The 20705-nt window shown below is 41.0% G+C and overlaps 2 protein-coding genes across 4 annotated transcripts in view; one reads left to right on the top strand and one right to left on the bottom strand.

Annotated features, from left to right (window-relative positions):
- Positions 1-7921, bottom strand: part of Rpgr (retinitis pigmentosa GTPase regulator) — a 58865-nt gene extending 50944 nt beyond the window's left edge. Inside the window, exons 1-6 of one of the 2 annotated variants that reach the window (XM_070040636.1) lie at positions 7554-7921; positions 5283-5408; positions 4147-4239; positions 3490-3552; positions 1498-1656; positions 174-323 (exon numbers count right to left, since the gene is read on the bottom strand). In XM_070040636.1, coding sequence (XP_069896737.1) covers positions 174-323; positions 1498-1656; positions 3490-3552; positions 4147-4239; positions 5283-5408; positions 7554-7716 — 754 coding nt within the window. In that variant the 5' untranslated portion in view covers positions 7717-7921. The remainder of the gene's footprint in view (positions 1-173; positions 324-1497; positions 1657-3489; positions 3553-4146; positions 4240-5282; positions 5409-7553) is intronic. The other variant, XM_070040635.1, reaches the window with a different exon arrangement.
- LOC138840409 (sodium-dependent phosphate transport protein 2B-like) lies at positions 7897-20438 on the top strand. 2 transcript variants are annotated; one of them, XM_070040637.1, is made up of 4 exons: positions 7897-7969; positions 11629-11714; positions 17916-20086; positions 20329-20438. In XM_070040637.1, exons 3-4 carry the CDS (start codon positions 17962-17964, stop codon positions 20346-20348), a joined length of 2145 nt encoding a protein of 714 aa, XP_069896738.1. In that variant the 5' UTR covers positions 7897-7969; positions 11629-11714; positions 17916-17961; the 3' UTR covers positions 20349-20438. The 2 variants fall into 2 exon arrangements, with proteins under 2 accessions (XP_069896738.1, XP_069896739.1); XM_070040638.1 differs by lacking the exon at positions 7897-7969 and adding an exon at positions 8348-8454.
- Positions 20439-20705: the final 267 nt, after the last annotated feature.

Here is a 20705-nt window from a genome sequence, read left to right as displayed (position 1 = left end):
CTGTATTTTTCTCTTTATGTGGTACTGTGGAATCAAATCCAGGGCTTCATGCATGCTAGGTAAGCACTGTAACACTAAGCTACATTCCCAGCCCTGCATTATTTCATTACTCATTTAGTAATAACTTAGAAACGAGAGATGATATGTGCATTCATTATATCATTCTGTCTTACTTGTTACAAAGGCTGAATGGTAATATCCACAAGAGATCCAGATAATTGGTTTCCCAACAGTCACTTGATGAGGAACACACACATTACTTATATTTTTTAAGCCAAGTTGTCCTTCTGAATTGTCACCCCACATGTAAAGTTTTCCATCCTCTACAAAGAAAAAATGGGGAGAACAGGTTTTAAAAAGTAGTGGGGCTTTAAAGGTAGTTATAGTTCCAACAGATCATTTTTTTCTCTTCTGACTTCAAGGTTTTTTTTTTAGTTTATATTCTTCTTATTTTTACTTTTATTTTTTTGTCCATAGTGGGACTTGAACTCAGGGCCAGGGCAAGGTCTCTGAGCTTTTATATTCAAGGCTAGTGCTTTACCACTTTGAGCCACAACTCCACTTCCAGTTTTTCTGGTGGTTAGCTGGAGATAGTAGTCTCATAGGCTTTCTTGCCCGGATTGGCTTCAAACTGGAATTGTAACATCTCAGCCTCCTGAGTAGCTAGGATCATAGTCATGAACCACCAGTGCCACTCATAAACATCTCAAAAACATGTTAACATATGTCTGTCCTTATTTGTTTTTCAAGGTTTGAACTCAGGGCTATGCTTACTAGACTGGCACAATACCATTGGATCATACTCCAACCATAACTTATGTCCTTTCTGACAGGGGTTTTGACATACAGAAAAATTAAAGTAGGATAGATGTTCTTCTTTTTTTTAATTGTGCTTTATGTGTGTGTCCTGAGCCTGGAACTCTGGGCCTGAGTGCTGTCCCTAAACTCCTTTGCTCAATTCAAGGCTAACACTCTACCCTTTGAGCTATAACACCACTTCCAGCTTTTTTGGTGATAAACTAAAGATAAGAGTCTCAAGGACATTCCCACCTGGGCTGGCTTCAAACCAAGTTCCTCCAATCTCAGCCTCTTGAGTAGCTAGGATTACAGGCCAGGAGTCATGAATCACCAGCACCTGGCTTACATCCCATATTGTAACAACATATACCCCAACAGATTTCTAGTAACAATTTCAGTTGAAGTTGCAAGTTTAATTTTCAGAATATGCACTAATAAGCTAATAAAAAAGTAATACTTAAGAATATTCAAAGTAGATGGACAAGAGAAGTTAAAATTTAACAATCATCTTCTAAGTACATAATCAATCACATTCATATTTAAAATATATAGAGAGAGATCAGTTATACTCTAAATGTCTTCTGGAAGGGAGTCAACTGGCAAATACTTAACTGTGATACTATATTGAGTTTACTGAATTGGTATATTTCAAGAGGAAAAGGTATGGCCCAGATGGAAATGGAAACAAGTCTCATTCACCTGTTAGTGCAGCTGAAGTATTAGATCCAGCAGAGAGCTGCTTAATTTGATGCTGGGTGGTAAAAAAGTTAATTTGATGGAAAGTGTTTCTTTCTTCAGTATCACCAAGTCCCAATTGCCCTTCACTATTTCCTCCAGTAGCAAACACGCTGCCTTTTTCTATACATGGAAAAGAAACATTAACATACTACAGCTATACTGTTCATGAGATAGGTGAATACATACTACATTATTTCCTTTATTAACACTGAAGGCAAATATGAACTAATGTAGAGAGGTAGAGAAGAGCTGGGACAGAGAGAACATTTTGAAGACAACAGCAGCTGGGAGTGAGGAAGATATAGGAAGGACTGGTAATGTCTTTTGTTTTTGTCATCCTACACACACACTGACACACACACACACACACACACACACACACACAAGAAAAAAAATCTGTTTAGATTTTGACCAGATGTGAGCTGACTCACAGGCTGAGTCTTTATAAGGGCTTCTTCCTACTACCACTAAATAAAAACAGAAAGGAGTAATCAGCTCTTGAGATATGCCCCCAAGCAGACATGCTATTTCTTGATATGATCCAAGAAAATCTTTTTCTTCAGCCACTTAATATTTATGTATAGATTTATTTTTGGGGGGGATCTGGTCGTGGGGCTTAAACTCTGGGCCTGGGCACTGTCCCTCAGCTCTTCAGCTCAAGGCTAGAGCTCTACCACTTGAGCCACAGCGCCACTTCTGGCTTTTTTCTTTTTGCTTATGTATAGATTTATAAAGGCAAGTAACTGTACTACACACATTTTTTTGCTGGTCCTAGGGCTTAAACACATGGCCTCAGCACTGTCCCTAAGCTTCTTTTGCTCAAGGCTATCACTCTATCACTTGAGCCAAAGGTCTACTTCTGACATTTTTTGAAATTTATTAGAGGTAAGAGTCTTACAGACTTTTCTGCCCAGGATGGCTCTGAACTGTGATTCTCAGATCTCAGCCTCTTGAGTAGCTAGGATTAGAGGCATGAGCCATCAGTGTCTGGCTATAATAAACACATTTTAATGACAAGATAGCTCTTAACAGTAATTTTACAAAGCCTTTTATTACCAAAGAAAGACCTCAGTTCTCACAATATAATATAGTGTGTATAATTAGTATATAATATATAGTAATTTAAGAATATAATATGTGCCAGGTGCCAGTGGCTCACATCTATAATCCTAGCTACTCAGGAGGCTGAGATCTGAGGTTCACAGTTAGAAGCCAGCCCTGGCAGTAAAGTCCATGAGATTCTTACCTCCAATTAACCACCAGAAAAACAGAAGTAGCACTGTGGCTTAAAGTGACAGAGCACTAGCCTTTAACAAAAAAGCTCAAGGATATGTTGAAAATGAACTTTACAACTTGGGGGGGAAGGGAAGAGGGAAGAGGTGGGGATGTGGGGAGAGAAGGGATGGTAGGGGAAAAACAAAGGAGGGGGTAACAAAGCTTGATAGGAAATGTACTCATTACCTTACTCATGTAACTGTAACCCCTGTGTACAGTATCTTTACAATAAAAATATATATTAAAAAAAGCTCAGGGACAATGTCTAGGCTCTGAGATCAAGCCCCACAATGGACAAAAAATATATATATATATATATATACAGAATATGCCTTAATATATATGTATAAAATGTACTTATAATAATACACAATATGTATATTATATCTTTACTATTACATATTAATACATAGTACATTCTATATAATGTGTCATGTCATATATCATATATTATCAAATATAACATATATTATTAAAATATAAACAGATGCTTAAAAATCTATTATATATATATAAAGTACATAAATATGTAAGTACATAAATATAGATTAAGTAATATAGTATATAGGTACATAAAATATGTAATGATGATATAATATATAATATGTAATAATGATATATAATAAATATTATATTAATAAAAGCTGGGCAGGAAGTCATAAGGATTGAATACTATACCTGTTGAAACCAATGTGTGATTCCTTCCACAGGCAGCAAGTTTCACTTTTTCAGGTTTAAGAGCTAAATATACAAGAATATAATAAAGTATTTTATGAATATGAAAATAAATTATCTAGGCCAAATAGTAACTAAGTGGTAGAATTAAGATTTCCTTACTTATTGTGGTGCTGGGGATAGAACTAGGACCCTGCTCATGCTAAGCACACAGACTACAACTGAACTATAGCCCTAGTCTTGAAAATGAGATTTAAAATAAAGTCTATCTGACACAAAGTCAATGTTTTAATGCACTGTAAAATAAATTTGCATTTTATAAAACCAACGCTGACATATAACTGTGATATAAAAGAGACAGTGAAAAAAATTCTAAAATATTATGTCTCATGTAGATATTTATGATGTATGTATAAACATACACATATACATAGTAAACCACAAAAAAAGCCCTGGATGTTCAAGTGCAGTACTGTAGGATCATGCTTCCTTTGTGGTCTCTGAGTTTAAAATCAATGTCATTTTTTAGATTCTAACATAGAAGTAGTTGAATTTCACATACAGAATAAAGTTAAATGTTAACAATATTCAATTATTACAAAATAAACACCTAAATAAAAAAAGTACACAATCAGTATATATAAAATGATGACCCCAAACCTTTGACACATGTTGGCTTGTTCATAGTCGACTGTGATCCTAATCCTAACTGTCCCCAGTTGTTACTGCCAAACATGTAAAGTTTATTATTTCCTAGTAGGAAAAGAGAAAAAAAATAACAAATTGAAGCATTCTTCATATAAATAATGGGATAAAGCAATTAAAAGACAACAAAAAGACATATCTATATATATCTATATATACAATATTATATATATATAGATATATTTATTTTTGTCAGTTGTGAGGCTTGAACTCAAGGGCCTAGCTGCTGTCCCTAAGCTCTTTTTGCTCTTTTTATTCAAGGCTAGTGCTCTACCACTTTGAGCCACAGCTCCAGTTCTAGGTTTGTGTGGTTAATCGGAGATAAGAATCTCCTAAGTAGCTAAGTTTACCGGCATGAGCCACCAGTGCTCAGCAAAAAGACATTTTAAAATACTGCTTTTACCTTGCTGATGTGTAATTATGTAATTTTTCTAAGACTATACAGTAACATTTTGTATTTATAGTGAAATAGATTTATTACAAGGAATTTGTTATGTGTAGAAAATTACAGCCGGGCGTCAGTGGCTCATGCCTGTAATCCTAGCTACTCAGGAGGCTGAGATCGGAGGAACATGGTTCAAAGCCAGCGAGGGCAGAAAAGTCCATGAGACTCTTTTCTCCAATAAACCACTAGAAAACCGGAAATGGCACTGTGACTCAAGCAGTAGAGGGCTTGCCTTGAGCTGAAGAGTGCAGGGACAGCACCAGGCCCAGAGTTCAAGCCCCATGACTGAACTGACAAAAGAAAAAAAATCACAAAGGTAACAAAGTTGGAAAGACTAAATGACTTGATTTGTGAAGAATTCTTCTCTGACAGGGGGGAGGATTGGGTGGGGGGGGAGGGAGGATGGGAAGGGTTGGGAAGGGGAAACAAAGGAGGAGGCTACAATGCTTGATAAGAAATGTACTTACTATCTTGCCCATGTAATTGTAACCCCTCTGTACAGTATTTTCACAATTAAAAAAAAAAAGAAAAAAAAAGAATTCTTCTCTGACAAAGGAAAACCACTATGTATCTTCAATATGTTTAAACAGCGCATATGTAATATTTAGGACCTTCTAAGTATTATCTTAATTTAGGACTATAATACCTGTAACAATAGCAGTATGTTCATCTCCACATGAAAGACATACAGGAACGTCATTCTTAAACCAGAATTTGCTGGGAATATTTTCAGCAAATTTACTTTTTCCAAATGTAAACAGAGCACCCGAATCTGCAAGTACAAAACAGTTTCTATTACACAAATTTTACTGTGCTGCCTTTTATTAAAATACATTTTCAGTAATATGTCCATACAAAGTCCTTGAATTGTAATAGCTTTGAGTCTACTTGGGCCTGGTTTTAAGTCATTCTTGGTTTTTTTTTGGTGGGGGGAGGGCCGGTCGGAGGGCCTGAACTCTGGGCCTAGGTGCTGTCCCTCAGCTCTTCAGCTCAAGGCTAGCACTCTACCACTTGAGCCACAGCGCCACTTCCGACTTTTTTTTTCTTTTTGCTTATGTGGTGCTGAGGAATCCAACCCAGGGCCTCATGCATGCAAGGCAGCGCTCTGCCACTGAGCCAACTTCCCAGCCCTTAAGTCATTCTTCGACCTTCATTTAGTCCTCCTCTTCAGACTTCATTCTAATTTGACCTATGGAATCCACTAAATTGAACAGGTATTATTTATTTACTGATAGGAAGTATGCAATGAAACTTCACAAAGTATCACCTGTAGTAATAGTTTGCTGCCAGTAGATGAACTTTTGTTCAATAGGCTGGTTACAGGGCTGGGGAGGTGGCTCAGTGGTAGAACGCTTGCCTTGCATGCCTGAGGCCTTGAGTTCCATTCCTCAGCACACATAAGCAAAAAAGAAAAAAAGCCAGAAGTGGCGCTGTGGCTCAAGTGGTAGAGTGCTAGCCTTGAGCTGAAGAGCTGAGGGACAGCACCCAGGCCCAGAGTTCAGGCCTCATGACCGGACCCCCCCCCCAAAAAAAAATAGGCTGGTACAATCAGTATCTCCCACTCTGGTTAATATCTCATGGTCCAGCCCCTGACAGGAGTTTTTTTCACACTCAGAATAAATACAGAATGGCGTTTTGGGGTTTTTTTTGGGGGGTGGGGGTGGGGGGATGGGGGGAGGTTGTCGTTGTTTTTAACCACCAGGACATTTGGGGCAATATCTGCATAAATTCATTTGGATTATCTTTGGTCTAGTTTTTCTAAGGAAAAACTCCTTGCTCTTTTTTTTTTTAACTCCTTGTTCTTATGCAAGAGAAAGAACGTTACCCCAAATGATTATTTCTCAACTGATAATCCCAAATGACTACCCATAAATCTTGGGGCAGGATAGAAACAAATTATTCACACCATCACAAAAATGTTGAATTTATTTCAATTCTTAAGTGATCAATTGATCTGAGTCATATTCACAAAATGTTTTGGTCCAACACTATTTTGAAGAGATCAACTTCCTTCTATCAATTTCTAATAAATAACCATTTAATCTTTTTCCTCTTTCTACTCTACTGTCTTTCTCACATACACACCATACCACGTGAAACCGGAGGCCAGATCCACCTTTTGGAGAATTCTCAAAAGGGGACAATCACACACAAACTACACAGTACCAGAAAGGAAAAATGTAGTAAATATAAGTTCTAATAAACGTAAACCGACAATAGTCAAATGTTTAGGCCTAGAATATAACATAAAATGTAATATTTAGTGCAATGAATAATTACGCTCAACTAGTAGGTCACAATAGGCTTTCTTTTTTTGTTTTTAATTGTGACGCTACTGGGGCTTGAACTCAGGGCCTTGAACTTGGGGGGGACTCAAGCTCTTGTTTAGCTTTTTCTGCTCAATGATGGCATGTATCTACTTTTAGCTTTTTGCTGTTATAGCTATTTCCGTTACACAGTAACCAAGCGGCAATGGGACTCGGTGTCTAAAGTATTTTAACCTGTATAGCTCAAGGGTCTAAAAATAAATAAAACGCGCTGAAGATTCCCCCTTCTCATTGTTTCTCCGATTGGTCTCCGTTCTTTACTTCACCCCTTCCCCCACTCCGATCCCGCGTCCGTTAGTATCAACGTTGCTAAGGTAAAAGTTACTCCAGCCTTCGAGAACCTCGTCGAAAACTTTATTTATGAAAGGAGAAAAAAAAATCGGTTCCGCTTTTTCCCGAGGTTCCCCGTCCCTTCCCTTCTTCTGCCTTCGGTAATTAACTGGGGCGCGGTTAAAGCTCCCGCCTCAATATGGCCGCCGAAGTTTGGGCCTCTACTCTGACGGGGCTGGCCCAGAGGCGGAGCCTGGCGGCCTAGCCGCCCGCCCGCGGACCCTCCCTCCCGGCCCGCCGCCACCATCGGCATAACTCACCGGGCACGAGCATCTTGGGCTCTCCCATGCCTAGGGCCGGACTAGAAACAAAAGGCTGGTCCTGGAACTCCGAGGGAGTGGCTCGATGGGATCTAAAGTAGCGACTTAGCTCCAACGCAGGCCGCGGAAGCCCCCCGGACCCCCATAACGACCCCTTTGGCATCGGCTACAACTGTGCTACCGGAAGTCAACAAACAGCCGCTAGGGCAACGGAGGCGGAGCTTAGAGGCGCAAGACGGCCCCGCGTCAGTAACGGGAGGCGGGAGCCCTGCGACTCCTGCGGCGCAGGCGCAGATGCGGGAGGCAGCCGGCCGTCCACGACCGCGCTATTCTGCTGGGCGACATACAGGTCCTGCAGGAAGTCAGCGCGTTTCGGTACTGAAGAATCACAAATCTCACATATTCGCTACTTTGAGGTTTGTGACGTATATACACGTCTACACTCAGTTATGACAACACTATAATTGGGCAAACCGTAATAGGCATTTTCCTAAACGTTCTGCAACCAAATCACAATTGTAACCTCCACCCTCTAGACATGTCAAGCAAGACGTTGCATATAAATTATCATTAAATATTTATTGAACGAATGAGAGCTAGTACAACCCTGCAAGGTGGTTAATGTCATCCCTATTTACATATGTGCAGGAGAGCAGAAGTCCAGCTCAGGTAGTCCAGTCTGTGGTCTGAACTGTATAGTGTTGTCCTCCCATAAAGAGGAAAAAGCAGAGGTGTATAAATTTGGCCTGCTGATATTATATGTTTGTAGTCAAACATTGGTTTCCTATGTATCGGCAGTTTGTTGTAGTAAAGAAGCAGGAAACCATCTTCTAGGAGTAGATTATGTACCTGTGGTAGTTCTACACGAGAGCTGAGATGGATTCAAATAGCCCTGAATTAAGTATGTATTCGAGAGCATTTACCAAAACTTTCTCTGCGAGTTCTCATTAAAAATGGTGAGGGGAACCGGGCACCGGTGGCTCAAACCCATATTCATAGCTACCCAAGTGGCTGAGATCTGAATATCGTGGTTTGAAGCTGGTTTGGGCAGGAAAAATCTGTGAGATTATCTCCAATTGACCACCAAAAAGCCGGATGTGGAGCTGTGGTTCAAGTGGTAGAGCACCATCCTTGAGCAATAAAGCTAAGGGACAGCATCCAGACCCTGAATTCAAGACCCAGTACCAGCACCAAAAATCATGGTAAGGAGAGGGTAAATGACCTCTTCCACAAATACTCATTTATGCACAAGGCAAAATGGGGAGGGGGTGCTAATAAAAGATTTAACCAGGATCATGACTTGATGTTCAGAAAGGTGTATTTAAAGACAGCACTTTCAATGTAATAACTGAAGAGAAGCTGGAAAAAAATGAGAGAATTCTGTTCTAAGCAAATTGTGTCCAAAGGCTCACAGGAGCATATTTGTAGAAACTCAAAGAGGCTGACTCCGGGTGACATGGCAAGGTTTGTAGCATGTTAGGGGATCTGAAATTTTATTCTAAGGACAATGGAAATCCATTGAGAGGTTTTAATCATTGGACTGAATCAATCCATTATGTGTTTCTAAAATTATTCAGCTGGCCTGGTTGCTTTGTGGAAAATAAACTGGACCAATGAGAAGGGTTCAGAGCTGTTACAAGTATTCAGACATGTAAACAGATTGACTTGCAGTCCAATGCATTGACCCACAGGAAATGTCTTGTTAGTCATCCTTAGAAAATATTTGACTCAACTCTTAGACCAACAGCAAAAATAAGTAACTCTAAATTATTTTGAAGGGGATTTGATATTCATTTTCAAAGGATTTTGATAATCACTGTGAGAAAATTGGAATTTCAAAAGACTTACTCAAGTTGTGATAAGCTTTGTTTGCTGTAGATGAAGGAAATCCTATGCTCAACTTTTCAACATAAGCAAATAGGAGAGGGAAGAATAATTTACAGATACGGAATCCACTGAGGAAAGGGCCAAGTAGGCTGCAGTTAGTAGATGGGAATCCAGAGAACATAATGAGTTCAGCCTTGAGCATACTAAGCCAGCCGGGCACAGGTGGCTCACGGCTGAATCCTAGCTACTCAGGAGGCTGAGATCTGAGGGTTGCGGTTCAAAGCCAGCCTGGGCAGGAAAGTCCATGAAACTCATCTCCAATGAACCACTAGAAAACTCTAAGTTGCACTGTGGTTCAAGTGGTAGAGCGCTAGCCTTGAGCTGAGGAGCTGAGGGATAGCCCCCAAGCCTACAGTTCAAGCCCCACAACTGAAAAAAAAAAAAAAGAGCACACTAAGCCAAAGTTTGAAAATGACTATAGAGTAGAAGCAGAAGAGGCTCAAATGTAAAAACTAAATGGCTGAGCAAAAGATGATGAAGCTGAAGAGTGGTCAGAAAGGGAGACTCATAGTGCATCAACAAAGAGGGTGTGGTCAATTAGGTCACTTCTTGTGAACAGATTAGTGAAAACAAAATGTCCACTGAAATTCACTATATGGTGATCACTAGTGGTGTCGAAAAGAACTGTTCGGTATGGTGATGGGAAAAAATAGTATTGGAGTACACAGTAGAAGAATCTTAAGGAAAGGCATGAGGGTGAAAGCTTTAGAGATAAGAGATAGAATAGGAAAATAGCTTTAGAGACAGGAGATAGAATATGATAAAGGGCTTTGTGAAACTTGAGGAGATGTGAGAGTGCTGAGGGGTCAAACTGAACAGATGGAGAAAGAATGCAGATTCTTGAGACTGAAGGATAAAAAATAATGTAAGGCATGAGCTGATGGCATCTGGACTCCATGTAGAGGGACTGACCTTAGCTCGGAGAGACAACATTTGTAGCATATAGGAAGGAATAGGGGAAGGAAGGAAGGAAGGAAGGAAGAAAGGAAGGAAGGAAGGAAGGAAGGAAACCATTCTTTCAGAATATACTACAGACTTTTATGTATAGCTCTATCTATCTATCTATCTATCTATCTATCTATCTATCTATCTATCTATCTATCTACCTACCTACCTACCTACCTACCTACCTATAGACTAATATACATGATCTAGAACTTCCATATATATATACATATGTATCATGAATATAGCTATAGTATAAACCTAGATTATAATATAAGACATGATAGTATTATTGTCCTAGAAGACTTGTGAAATACTAGGTAATATATATGAAACTGAGCTCTTGATACCTGGAATAGAGTAGCACTCAGTACTGTCAGGTAGTATTTTTTGCCAGTCTTGGGGCTTGAACTCAGGGCCTGGACACTGTCTCTGAGCTTCTTTTGTGCAAGGCTAGCACTCTACCACTTGAGCCACAGTGACACTTCTGGCTTTTTTTCCAGTTTATATGGTACTGAGGAATTGAATCCAGGGCTTCATGCATGCTAGGCAAGCACTCTACCACTAAGCCCATTCCCAGCCTCCTGTTAGCTAGTATTAATGATACAGAATTGGCTATGCTATACAACTGGCACTGTGCTACAATGTAAACAATACCCAAATCTCAGTAGCTTAACACAAATAAGTTTATTTCTCACTCATGCTACATGTACAATGTAAATCGTATAGATGTTCTCCACCTGGGAACTTTGTAGCTGTATCATGTGCAACTCAGGAGCTCTTTGGTTGCTAGAACAGATGTTTCACATCAGAACAGACATGTTTCCTCTTCTCATAACCTATTGGCCCCACCCAGTATTAAACACACTCTAGGAAGACTAAGAAATGGTTAATGAGTAGTAAATACCTCCACTATCCCCAAAGTAAGGTGGTTTTTACTCCATGGAGTCACATCTATCATGTTGGAGAAAACTGTGTTCGAAGGCATAATTTTATGACCTCCATCTATACTTATGTGCTCTTTTGATGCTCTCGGTATACACACTCAGATATTCTCAACAAATCATGCTGTTATACACCAGTCATCATAAATCTGACAACATGTACAAGTAGGTAATTTCCTCTATTAATTCTAGTTGTTATTAATTTCTGTAGCATTTTACTTCAACTAAAAATAGAGGCATACATATACAAACATTTGCTGGATTATGCATCCTAAGAAAACTCATTTCTTTCCTTACAGTATTCAACAAAACTTCCAAAGCTTGCAGTTTGAGTTGCATTGCAGTGCAGCTTTCACTGCTGTTTCTGTCAGAATCAGATAACCAGGTATGTTTCTACTTTACCAGTTCCACTGTGGGTTGCTATACACATTTGATTTTACATAAAAGATTCTAATGGCTTCTTTAATTCCTGAAATCATAGTACAGATCGGGGACATTTAAAGTGAGAATTCACAGATCCAAGCAGGGAGCTTTATTTCTGAGAAAGAAACAGAAGGTAGGTAGGCTCTACAGAGCTACTACCCCTTAGAAAAACTTATACACCTTTTATTTCCCTTTTTAACTTATTTGATCCAGGATTTTAAAATACTTAATTTGAATGCAAATCACTTAATGACTGTTAAAATTCAGATTCTGATTCCACATGCCTAAAGTAGGCTTAAGGAATCTGCATTTTCAACAACTTTCAAGCTGCTGTTCTTACTACTAGTCTTAAGGCTTAACCTATGGAAAGGCGTATGAATTAGTCTCTGTGTGTGTGTGTGTGTGTGTGTGTGTGTGTGTGTGTGTGTGATCAGAAAGGAAAATACTTTTCCTATAAATGAGATTATAAACAGTTACCAGATAAGGTGCTGGGACGGTAGCTCAGTGGTAGAGCGCTTGCCTTGAATGCATGAGGCCCTGGGTTCAATTCCTCAGCACCACATAAGCAAAAAGAAAAAAGGCAGAAGTGGTCCTGTGGCTCAAGTGGTAGAGCGCTAGCCTTGAGCTGAAGAGCTGAGGGACAGGACAGCGCCCAGGCTCAGAGTTCAGACCCCACGACCGGACCCCCCCCCCCAAAAAAAATACCAAATAAGAATCTAGTCTTAAGAGTATATGGTTAGAGCTGGGCACCGGTGGCTCACGCCTGTAATCCTAGCTACTCAGAAGGCTGAGATCTAAGGTTCATGGTTCAAAGCCAGCCCAGGCAGGAAAGTCCCTGAGACTTTTATCTGCAATAAACCACTAGAAAACCAGAAGTGGCATTGTGGCTCAAGCGGTAGAGCACTCACCTTGAGCTGAAGAGCACAGGGACAGTACTCAAGCCCAGAGTTCAAGCCCCACGACTGACCAAAAAAAGGCTATATGTTAAATTTTTAAAAATCAACGAGAGGGGGGCTGGGAAGGTGGCTCAGTGGTAGAGCGCTTGCCTTGCATGCCAAAGGCCCTGGGTTCGATTCCTCAACACCACATAAGCAAAAAGAAAAAAGCCGGAAGTGGTGCTGGGTGGTGGAGCACTGGCCTTGAGCTGAAGAGCTGAGGGACAGCACCCAGGCCCAGAGTTCAGGCCCCATGACCGGACCCAAAAAAAAAAAAAAATCAACGAGAAAAAAGGCAAAATACAGGAAATATTTTGCAAAGATATTGCATTCACATAGATAAAATTCTAAGGGCCAATAATATCAAAACATGTTCAACCTACCGAAAATAAGGGAAATGCCAAAGAAATAATAATCAGATAATATATTAAGCACCTAAGACTGAGATTAAATACAATACTACTAATTAACTTTAAGTACGTTTGAGTATTTTCACAGGTGAAATTAGTATGGCTACATTAGAGAATAGTTTGCCAAGACTAAAATTTAAAAGCTGCCCCCGTTGGGGCTGGGAAGGTGGCTCAGTGGTAGAGCGCTTGCCTTGCATGCCTGAGGCCCTGGGTTCAATTCCTCAGCACCACATAAGCAAAAAGAAAAAAGCCGGAAGTGGCGCTGTAGCTCAAGTGGTAGAGTGCTAGCCTTGAGCTGAAGAGCTGAGGGACAGCACCCAGGCTCAGAGTTCAGGCCCCATGACCGGACCCAAAAATTTAAAAAAATAAATGAAAAAAAAAAGCTGCTCCGTGCTCAAATAGGCATACATAAGGAGGCTTGTCACAGCATATCCTAGAATGAAAAGTGCAATAATCTACTATGGCTTACTAGGTGTTCTCCAAAGGCCTATGTGTTAAAGGTTTAGATTGCTACTCTGTGCCACCACCGGGAAAAAGTAGGGGCCTAGTGGACTGAAATTAGATCACTGGGGAGGTATCTCTTAAGATATTGGGACTCAGCCTTCTCTTCTGTTTCGCTATGCCCTCTGCTATCATGAGGTAAGCAGTTTCCTCTATCATACAATATAGTGCCTTACCACAGGAGCAAAAGCAACAGGACTGACTATGGACTGAAATCTCTAAAACTGTGAGCCAAAATAAGTGTTCTACTAACAAATTGTTTATACCAGGCATTAAAAATAATCTCAGGGTTAAAAATAACAAACTATTTCTATATGTATGGGCATCAACTGTAATGCTGACAAAAACTAAAATTACAGAATAGAGTGCATTATATAATATTATTTTATAAAAAGATAAGCATAGCCGAGCACTGGTGGGTCACATCTGTAATCCTAGCTTCTCAGGAGGCTGAGATCTGAGGATCATGGTTCAAAGCCAGCACAGGCAGAAAAAGCCATGAAACTCTTATCTCCAATAAACCACTAGAAACCCAAAGTGGTGCTGTGGCTCAACTGGTAGAGCACGAACCTTGAGTTGAAGAGCTGAGAGACAGCACTCAGGCCCAGAGTTCAAGCCCAATGACTGACAAAAAAAAAAGGAAAACATTGTGTAGAGATTCACATATATAGAAAATGATGATTCAGCTGGGAAGGTGGCTCAGTGGTAGAGCGCTTGCCTTGCATGCATGAGGCCCTGGGTTCCATTCCTCAGCACTACATAAGCAGAAAAAAAAAGCCAGAAGTGGCGCTGTGGCTCAAGTGGTAGAGCTCTAGCCTTGAGCTGAAGAGCTGAGGGACAGTGCCCAGGCCCAGAGTTCAGGCCCACGACCGGACCCAAAAAAAAAAAAAAAGAAAAGAAAATGATGATTCATGGGAATCATTTCCTCTAAAACGGGAAAACAAGACTGATGAACGTGGTACAGTTCTCTTTTATTTAACATTCTTTATTGTGAAAATACTGTGCAGAGGGGTTACAATTACATGAGCAAGGTAATGAGTACATTTCCTATCCAGCATTGTTGCCTCCTCCTTTGTTTTTTCCCTATCATCCCTTCCCTCCCATCTCCTCAACTAACCCCCCAAGTGGTACATTTCTCTAATTGTTTCTTTTTTTGGGGGGGGAGTCTGGTCGTGGGCCTGAACTCTGGGCCTGGGCACTATCCCTCAGCTCTTCAGCTCAAGGCTAGCGCTCTACCACGTGAGCCACAGCGCCACTTCCGGCTTTTTTCTTTTTTGCTTATGTGGTGCTGAGGAATCCAACCCAGGGCCTCATGCATGCAAGGCAAGCACTCTACCACTGAGCCACCTTCCCAGCCCCTCTAATTGTTTCTTTAAATAAAAAATAAACTAAAAAAAATACAACAAAAAGGTTAAAATCCAGCTGGACACTGGTGGCTCATGTCTCTAATCGTAGCTACCCAGGAGGCAGGGAAGTATATGAGACTCTTATCTCCAATTAATCACCAAAACTTTGGAAGAGGAGCTGTGGCTCAAAGTGGTAAAGTGCTAGCTAGACTTGAGAAAAAAAAAACAGATAGGGATAGTGTCTCCGCCCTGAGTTTAAGCCTCATGACTAACAACAACAACAACAACAAAAACACGGTTAAATTCTTTTCAGGCAGAGTGGTAGATATATATTATGATCTATGCTTAATGCATGATTAAAATATTTAAACTAGAAACAACTTTTTTCCTTTTTAATTAGACGATTAATGTCCAATTATAAAAGCACCCATTTTAAGTATATACTTGGATGAGTTCTGACAAATATATATATATACCATGGGATGACCACTCTATGGGGTAACTATCCTATGGGATAACCACTTTAAGTAAGATATACATTTCCTTCCTTCACACTTACCATCTTGTTTTTTTTTTAATCTTCAATACACTAGGGTTTTCTGTGTGTGTGTGTGTGTGTGTGTGTGTGTGTGTGTGTGTGTGTGTGTGTGTGTGTGTGTATCACATTTTCTTGATCCATTCATCTACTGAGGGGCATTGTGTTGGTTCCATATCATACCTATGGTAAATATTGCTGTGATAAACATAGTTGTGATAAACATAGTTTAGTGTGGCCTTGTTTGTGGTCATTTGGGTAAAGGCCCACAAGTGGATTGCTGGGTCATAGGGGAGCTCTATCTGTAGTCTTTTGAGGAACCTCCATACTGATTTCCAGAGTGGTTGAACAAGTTTACACTCCCACCAACAGTGTAGTAGGGATCCCTTTTGGCCACATCCCTTCCCACATCTATTGAGGTGGAATCTCAATATTGTTTTGAGTTGCATTTCTTTTATGTCCAGAGAAGTTGAACATTTCTTCATGTGTCTATTGGCCGTTCTTACATCCTCTTCAGAGAAGTCTCTCTTTAAGTCTTTAGCCCACTTATTAATGGGGTAGATGTTTCTTTGAGGATTTTTTGGGGGGATTTAATTTTTTGAGTTCTAAGTTTATTTTAGATATGAGACCCCTTGTCTGTTATATGGCTAGTGAAGATCTTCTCCCAAAACATGGGCTTTCTATTGATCTTGCTAGCTATGTCTTTTGCCATGCAGAAGCTCTGCAGTTTCATGCAATCCTATTTGTCCAATCTTTCTTTGATTTGTTGTATTTCTGGATCTTTACTAAGATCCAGAGTGGTTGAACAAGGAGCCCTAGAGTTTCTCCTGTAACCACTTATTTTTAAATGATTATTTAAGTGGTTTTACAAAGGAATTGCCACTTCAACAAAGCAGTTTAATGTTTTGGTCCTCATGATCCCTTTCAACATTCTCACCCATACCTCCAAATCCATTCCTTCCCTCACTTTTCTTAATTTTATAGGATATACATTAGATTGACTGCATTCTCTCCTTCTTGTGAAGGATAAGATCATCTAGATTTTTTTCACAGATATATACAGATCTTTACAAATTTTCACAAAATAGAAATTTATTGTAGCATTATTAGAGTAAATGAAGAGAGATGAGTAAATTACTTCAATAAGCAAGTAAATTCTGGAGTTTCAGGATATCAAATATGATTATGCTACAATATGGTCCAGTAGTCCTATCTCTGGGTAAATATTCAAAAGACATGAAGTCAATGTCTCTAAGAGATATCTACAATCCATGTTCATTGCAATATTATTCACAATAGCCACAATATTGAATCAACCAAGATGTACTGATATGTACAATGGAGTATTATTGAGCCTTAAGGATACATTTGAAGGCTGGGAAGTAGTTCAGCGGTAGAGTGCTTCCCTTGCATGCATGAGACCCTGGGTTCGATTCCTCAGTGCCACATAAGCAGAAAAAGCCGGAAGTGGTGCTGTGGCTTAAGTGGTAGAACACTAGCCTTGAGCTAAAGAGCTCAGGGACAACGCCCAGGCCCAGAGTTCAAGCCCCACAACCAACAAAAAAAACCATTTGAGGGGGGAGGATGGAAAGGGATGGGAAGGGGAAACAAAGGTGGAGGCTACAATACTTGATAAGAAATGTACTCATTATCTTGCCCATGTAATTGTAACACCTCTGTACAGTATTTTTACAATAAAATAAATAAAATAAAATAAATCCATTTGAAACAACTTGGATGTACATACAAGACATTATGCTAAGTATAATAAACCAGACAGAAAAAGAGAAATACTCAAGAAATCACTTATGTGCAATCTAAAGAAGTCAAACCCAAAGAAACAGAATAGAACACTGGTTGTCTTGAGCCAAGGGATGTCAAAATAAGGAGATTTGGGTGAAAGGATGTAAATTTTTAGTTATAAGATGAATATGTTCTGGGACTCTAATGATGCCTATAATTAAAATCATGAATACTTGAAATTTGATGAGTGTATATCTAACATATAAATGTTCTTGCCTCTTGCCATAAAAGAAAACCCTAAAAGGCAACTGTGAAGTGATGGAGATGTTAATTAGGTTGACTGTAGCAATCATTTTAATACTCTCTGTCTGTCTGTCTCTCTCTCTCTTATATCTTTTTTTTTCTTTTCTTTTTTTTTTGTCAGTCATAGGGTTTGAACTCTGGGCCTGGGCTCTGTCCCTCAGCTCTTCAGCTCAAGGCTAGCACTCTACTACTTGAGCCAAAACACCACTTCTGTCTTTTTATGTTTATGTGGTGCTGAGGAATTGAACCCAGGGCCTCATGCATGGGAGGCAAACACTCTACCTCTAAGCCACCTTACCAGCCCTTCCTTTGCATTTCTAAAAGAGAAAAAAGCAGGTGTGGTTGTGGTCCCCAACTGTTCCCCGCAATTTCTGCTTGCTTCTTTTTCAGGTTGTATTGACCTAGAATTCAGAGAAAAAGACTCAGCCACACTCAGATGGCTTTCAAACTCGAGTTCAGAGTCACAATGACTCCTTGGTCAGAGTTAGAAAATGCGCAACCCAATCCCAAGAAATATATCGAAGGGGACTTGAGTCTGCAATCTACCATACCAGCTAATGACAAGACCATCAACAAAACTGACAAGAACATCAACAAAACTGACAAGAATATCAACAAAACTGACAAGAATATCAACAAAGCCATTAATGAGTCTCCGGTTTCCAAGATTGAACTTCTGCCCTCCTGTTCTACAGTGGCCTTGATAGAGGAGAACACTGAGGTGGATGACCCCTGGGACTTGCCTGAACTCCAGGACACTGGAATTAAGTGGTCAGAGAGAGACACTAAAGGGAAGATTCTCTGCATCCTCCAGGGTATTGGGCAACTAATTATACTCCTGGGGTTTCTGTACTTGTTTGTGTGCTCTTTGGATATCCTCAGCAGTGCTTTCCAGCTGGTTGGAGGAAAAGTGGCTGGGCAGTTCTTCAGCAAAAACTCCATCCTGTCCAACCCTGTGGCAGGGTTGGTGATTGGTGTGCTGGTGACAGTAATGGTGCAGAGCTCCAGCACGTCCTCATCCATCATTGTCAGCATGGTGGCCTCCTCACTGTTGACTGTAAGGGCTGCCATCCCCATCATCATGGGGGCAAACATTGGAACTTCCATCACTAATACTGTTGTGGCACTTATGCAGGCAGGAGACAGAAATGAATTCAGAAGGGCTTTTGCAGGGGCCACTGTCCATGACTTCTTCAACTGGTTATCTGTGTTGGTTCTTTTGCCACTAGAGGTCATCGCCCACTACCTGGAGGTCCTGACCAACCTTGTGGTGGACACTTTCCACTTCAAGAACAGAGAAGATTCCCAAGCCCTTCTGAAAGTCTTTACGGATCCCTTCACAAAGCTCATTATCCAGCTGGATAAAACCGTTATCCACCAAATTGCAATGAATGATCCTACAGCCCAAAACAAGAGTCTGATCAAGATTTGGTGCAAAACTCTTACCAACATGACTCTGATGAATGTCACAGTCCCCTTCCCTGAGAACTGTACCTCCCCTTTCCTCTGTTGGACAGATGGCATCAACATCTGGACCATCAAGAATGTGACCCACATGGAGAACATTGCTAAATGCCAGCATATATTTGTGAATTTCAACCTTCCAGATTTTGTTGTGGGCATCATCCTGCTCATCATCTCCCTGCTTGTTCTCTGTGGCTGTCTGATCATAATCATCAAACTCTTAGCATCCGTGCTCAAGGGGAAGGTGGCTTCTGTCATCAAGAAGACCATCAACACTGATTTCTCCTTTCCCTTTGCATGGGTGACTGGTTACTTGGCCATCCTAGTGGGGGCAGGCATGACATTCATCGTGCAAAGCAGCTCGGTGTTTACATCTGCCATGACTCCGCTGATTGGTATGGGAGTGATAACCATTGAGAGGGCATATCCACTCACTCTAGGTTCCAACATCGGCACCACTACCACCGCCATCCTGGCTGCCTTAGCTAGTCCAGGCTACACACTGAAGAGTTCACTCCAGATAGCCCTGTGCCACTTTTTTTTCAATGTCTCCGGCATCCTGCTGTGGTACCCAATCCCATTCACTCGCCTTCCCATCCGCCTGGCCAAGGGCCTGGGCAACATCTCTGCCAAATACCGCTGGTTTGCCGTCTTCTACCTGATCTTCTTCTTCTTTCTGATACCGCTGGCAGTATTTGGCCTCTCTCTGGCCGGCTGGCGAGTGCTGGTGGGTGTTGGGGTGCCCATTGCCTTCCTGGTGCTTCTGGTCGTTTTCCTCCAGCTGCTGCAATCCCACCACCCACATATCTTGCCCCAGAAGCTCCGAGATTGGAACTTCCTGCCCTCCTGGATGCACTCGCTGAAACCCTGGGACCACCTCATCTCCCTGACCATCTCTGGCTGCCAGAACCGGTGCAGCCACGTATGCTGCCTGATGTATGGCTGTGCCAAGTGCTGCTACTGTAGCAAGTGCTGCGAGGATCAGAAGGAGAAGCCAGAGGACCAGACGGTCCAGACCAATGCCTCTGAGGCCTTCAACGATGAAGCCACGAACAAAGACATCCCGAAAGAGGACAAAGCCAGCATCAATTCCCAGGGTATGAAGAACATGTCTAGCAACAAAGCTTTCTAGCGGGTGGCCCACGGTTGGGGGAGGACCCACATCCTATGTATTCTACCTCTCCCACTTCTGCACACCTTCAGCTACAGTTGCAGCCCTTTATTCCCAATTAGGAAGTAGAGTTGACATCTGACCAGCTCTCCTTTCCCTAGATTAGGGCATCAGCCAGCCACATAGTCTTATCTCAACCCTGTTCCCTTGACTTTCTCTTTCCAAAAGGCACGATTCAACAGCACTAAAGAAGAATCCCACGCAACCTGCCAAGAGAGATTACCACGTCTACTCCTGCACACCGCTTCACCCGGATCTGTTTTCAGACCCAGAGCATCCTGTTGAAAAGGATTAAAGACAATTCTTGAACAGTCTATGTAAGGATGCATGAATATATGTGTGCAGATCTCTCCCAAGTGTCTATTTTTTTTCTTTCTTTTTAATTGGTTGTGGGGCTTGACCTTGGGGCCTGGGCTCTGTCTCTAAGCTCTTTTGCTCAAAGCTAGAGCTCTACCATTTTGAGCCACAACTCCATTTCCAGTTTTTGAGTGGTTAAAATTGGAGATAAGAATCTCAAAGGGTCTTTTCTGACTGGGCTGGCTTCT

The sequence above is a fragment of the Dipodomys merriami genome, unplaced genomic scaffold (assembly GCF_024711535.1).
Source record: "Dipodomys merriami isolate MVZ:Mamm:240054 unplaced genomic scaffold, mDipMer1.0.p SCAF_3, whole genome shotgun sequence".
NCBI classification, from domain to species: Eukaryota; Metazoa; Chordata; class Mammalia; order Rodentia; family Heteromyidae; genus Dipodomys; species Dipodomys merriami.
The sequence above is the reverse complement of the archived record's forward strand: the minus strand, read 5'-3'. Positions and strand labels throughout refer to the sequence as shown.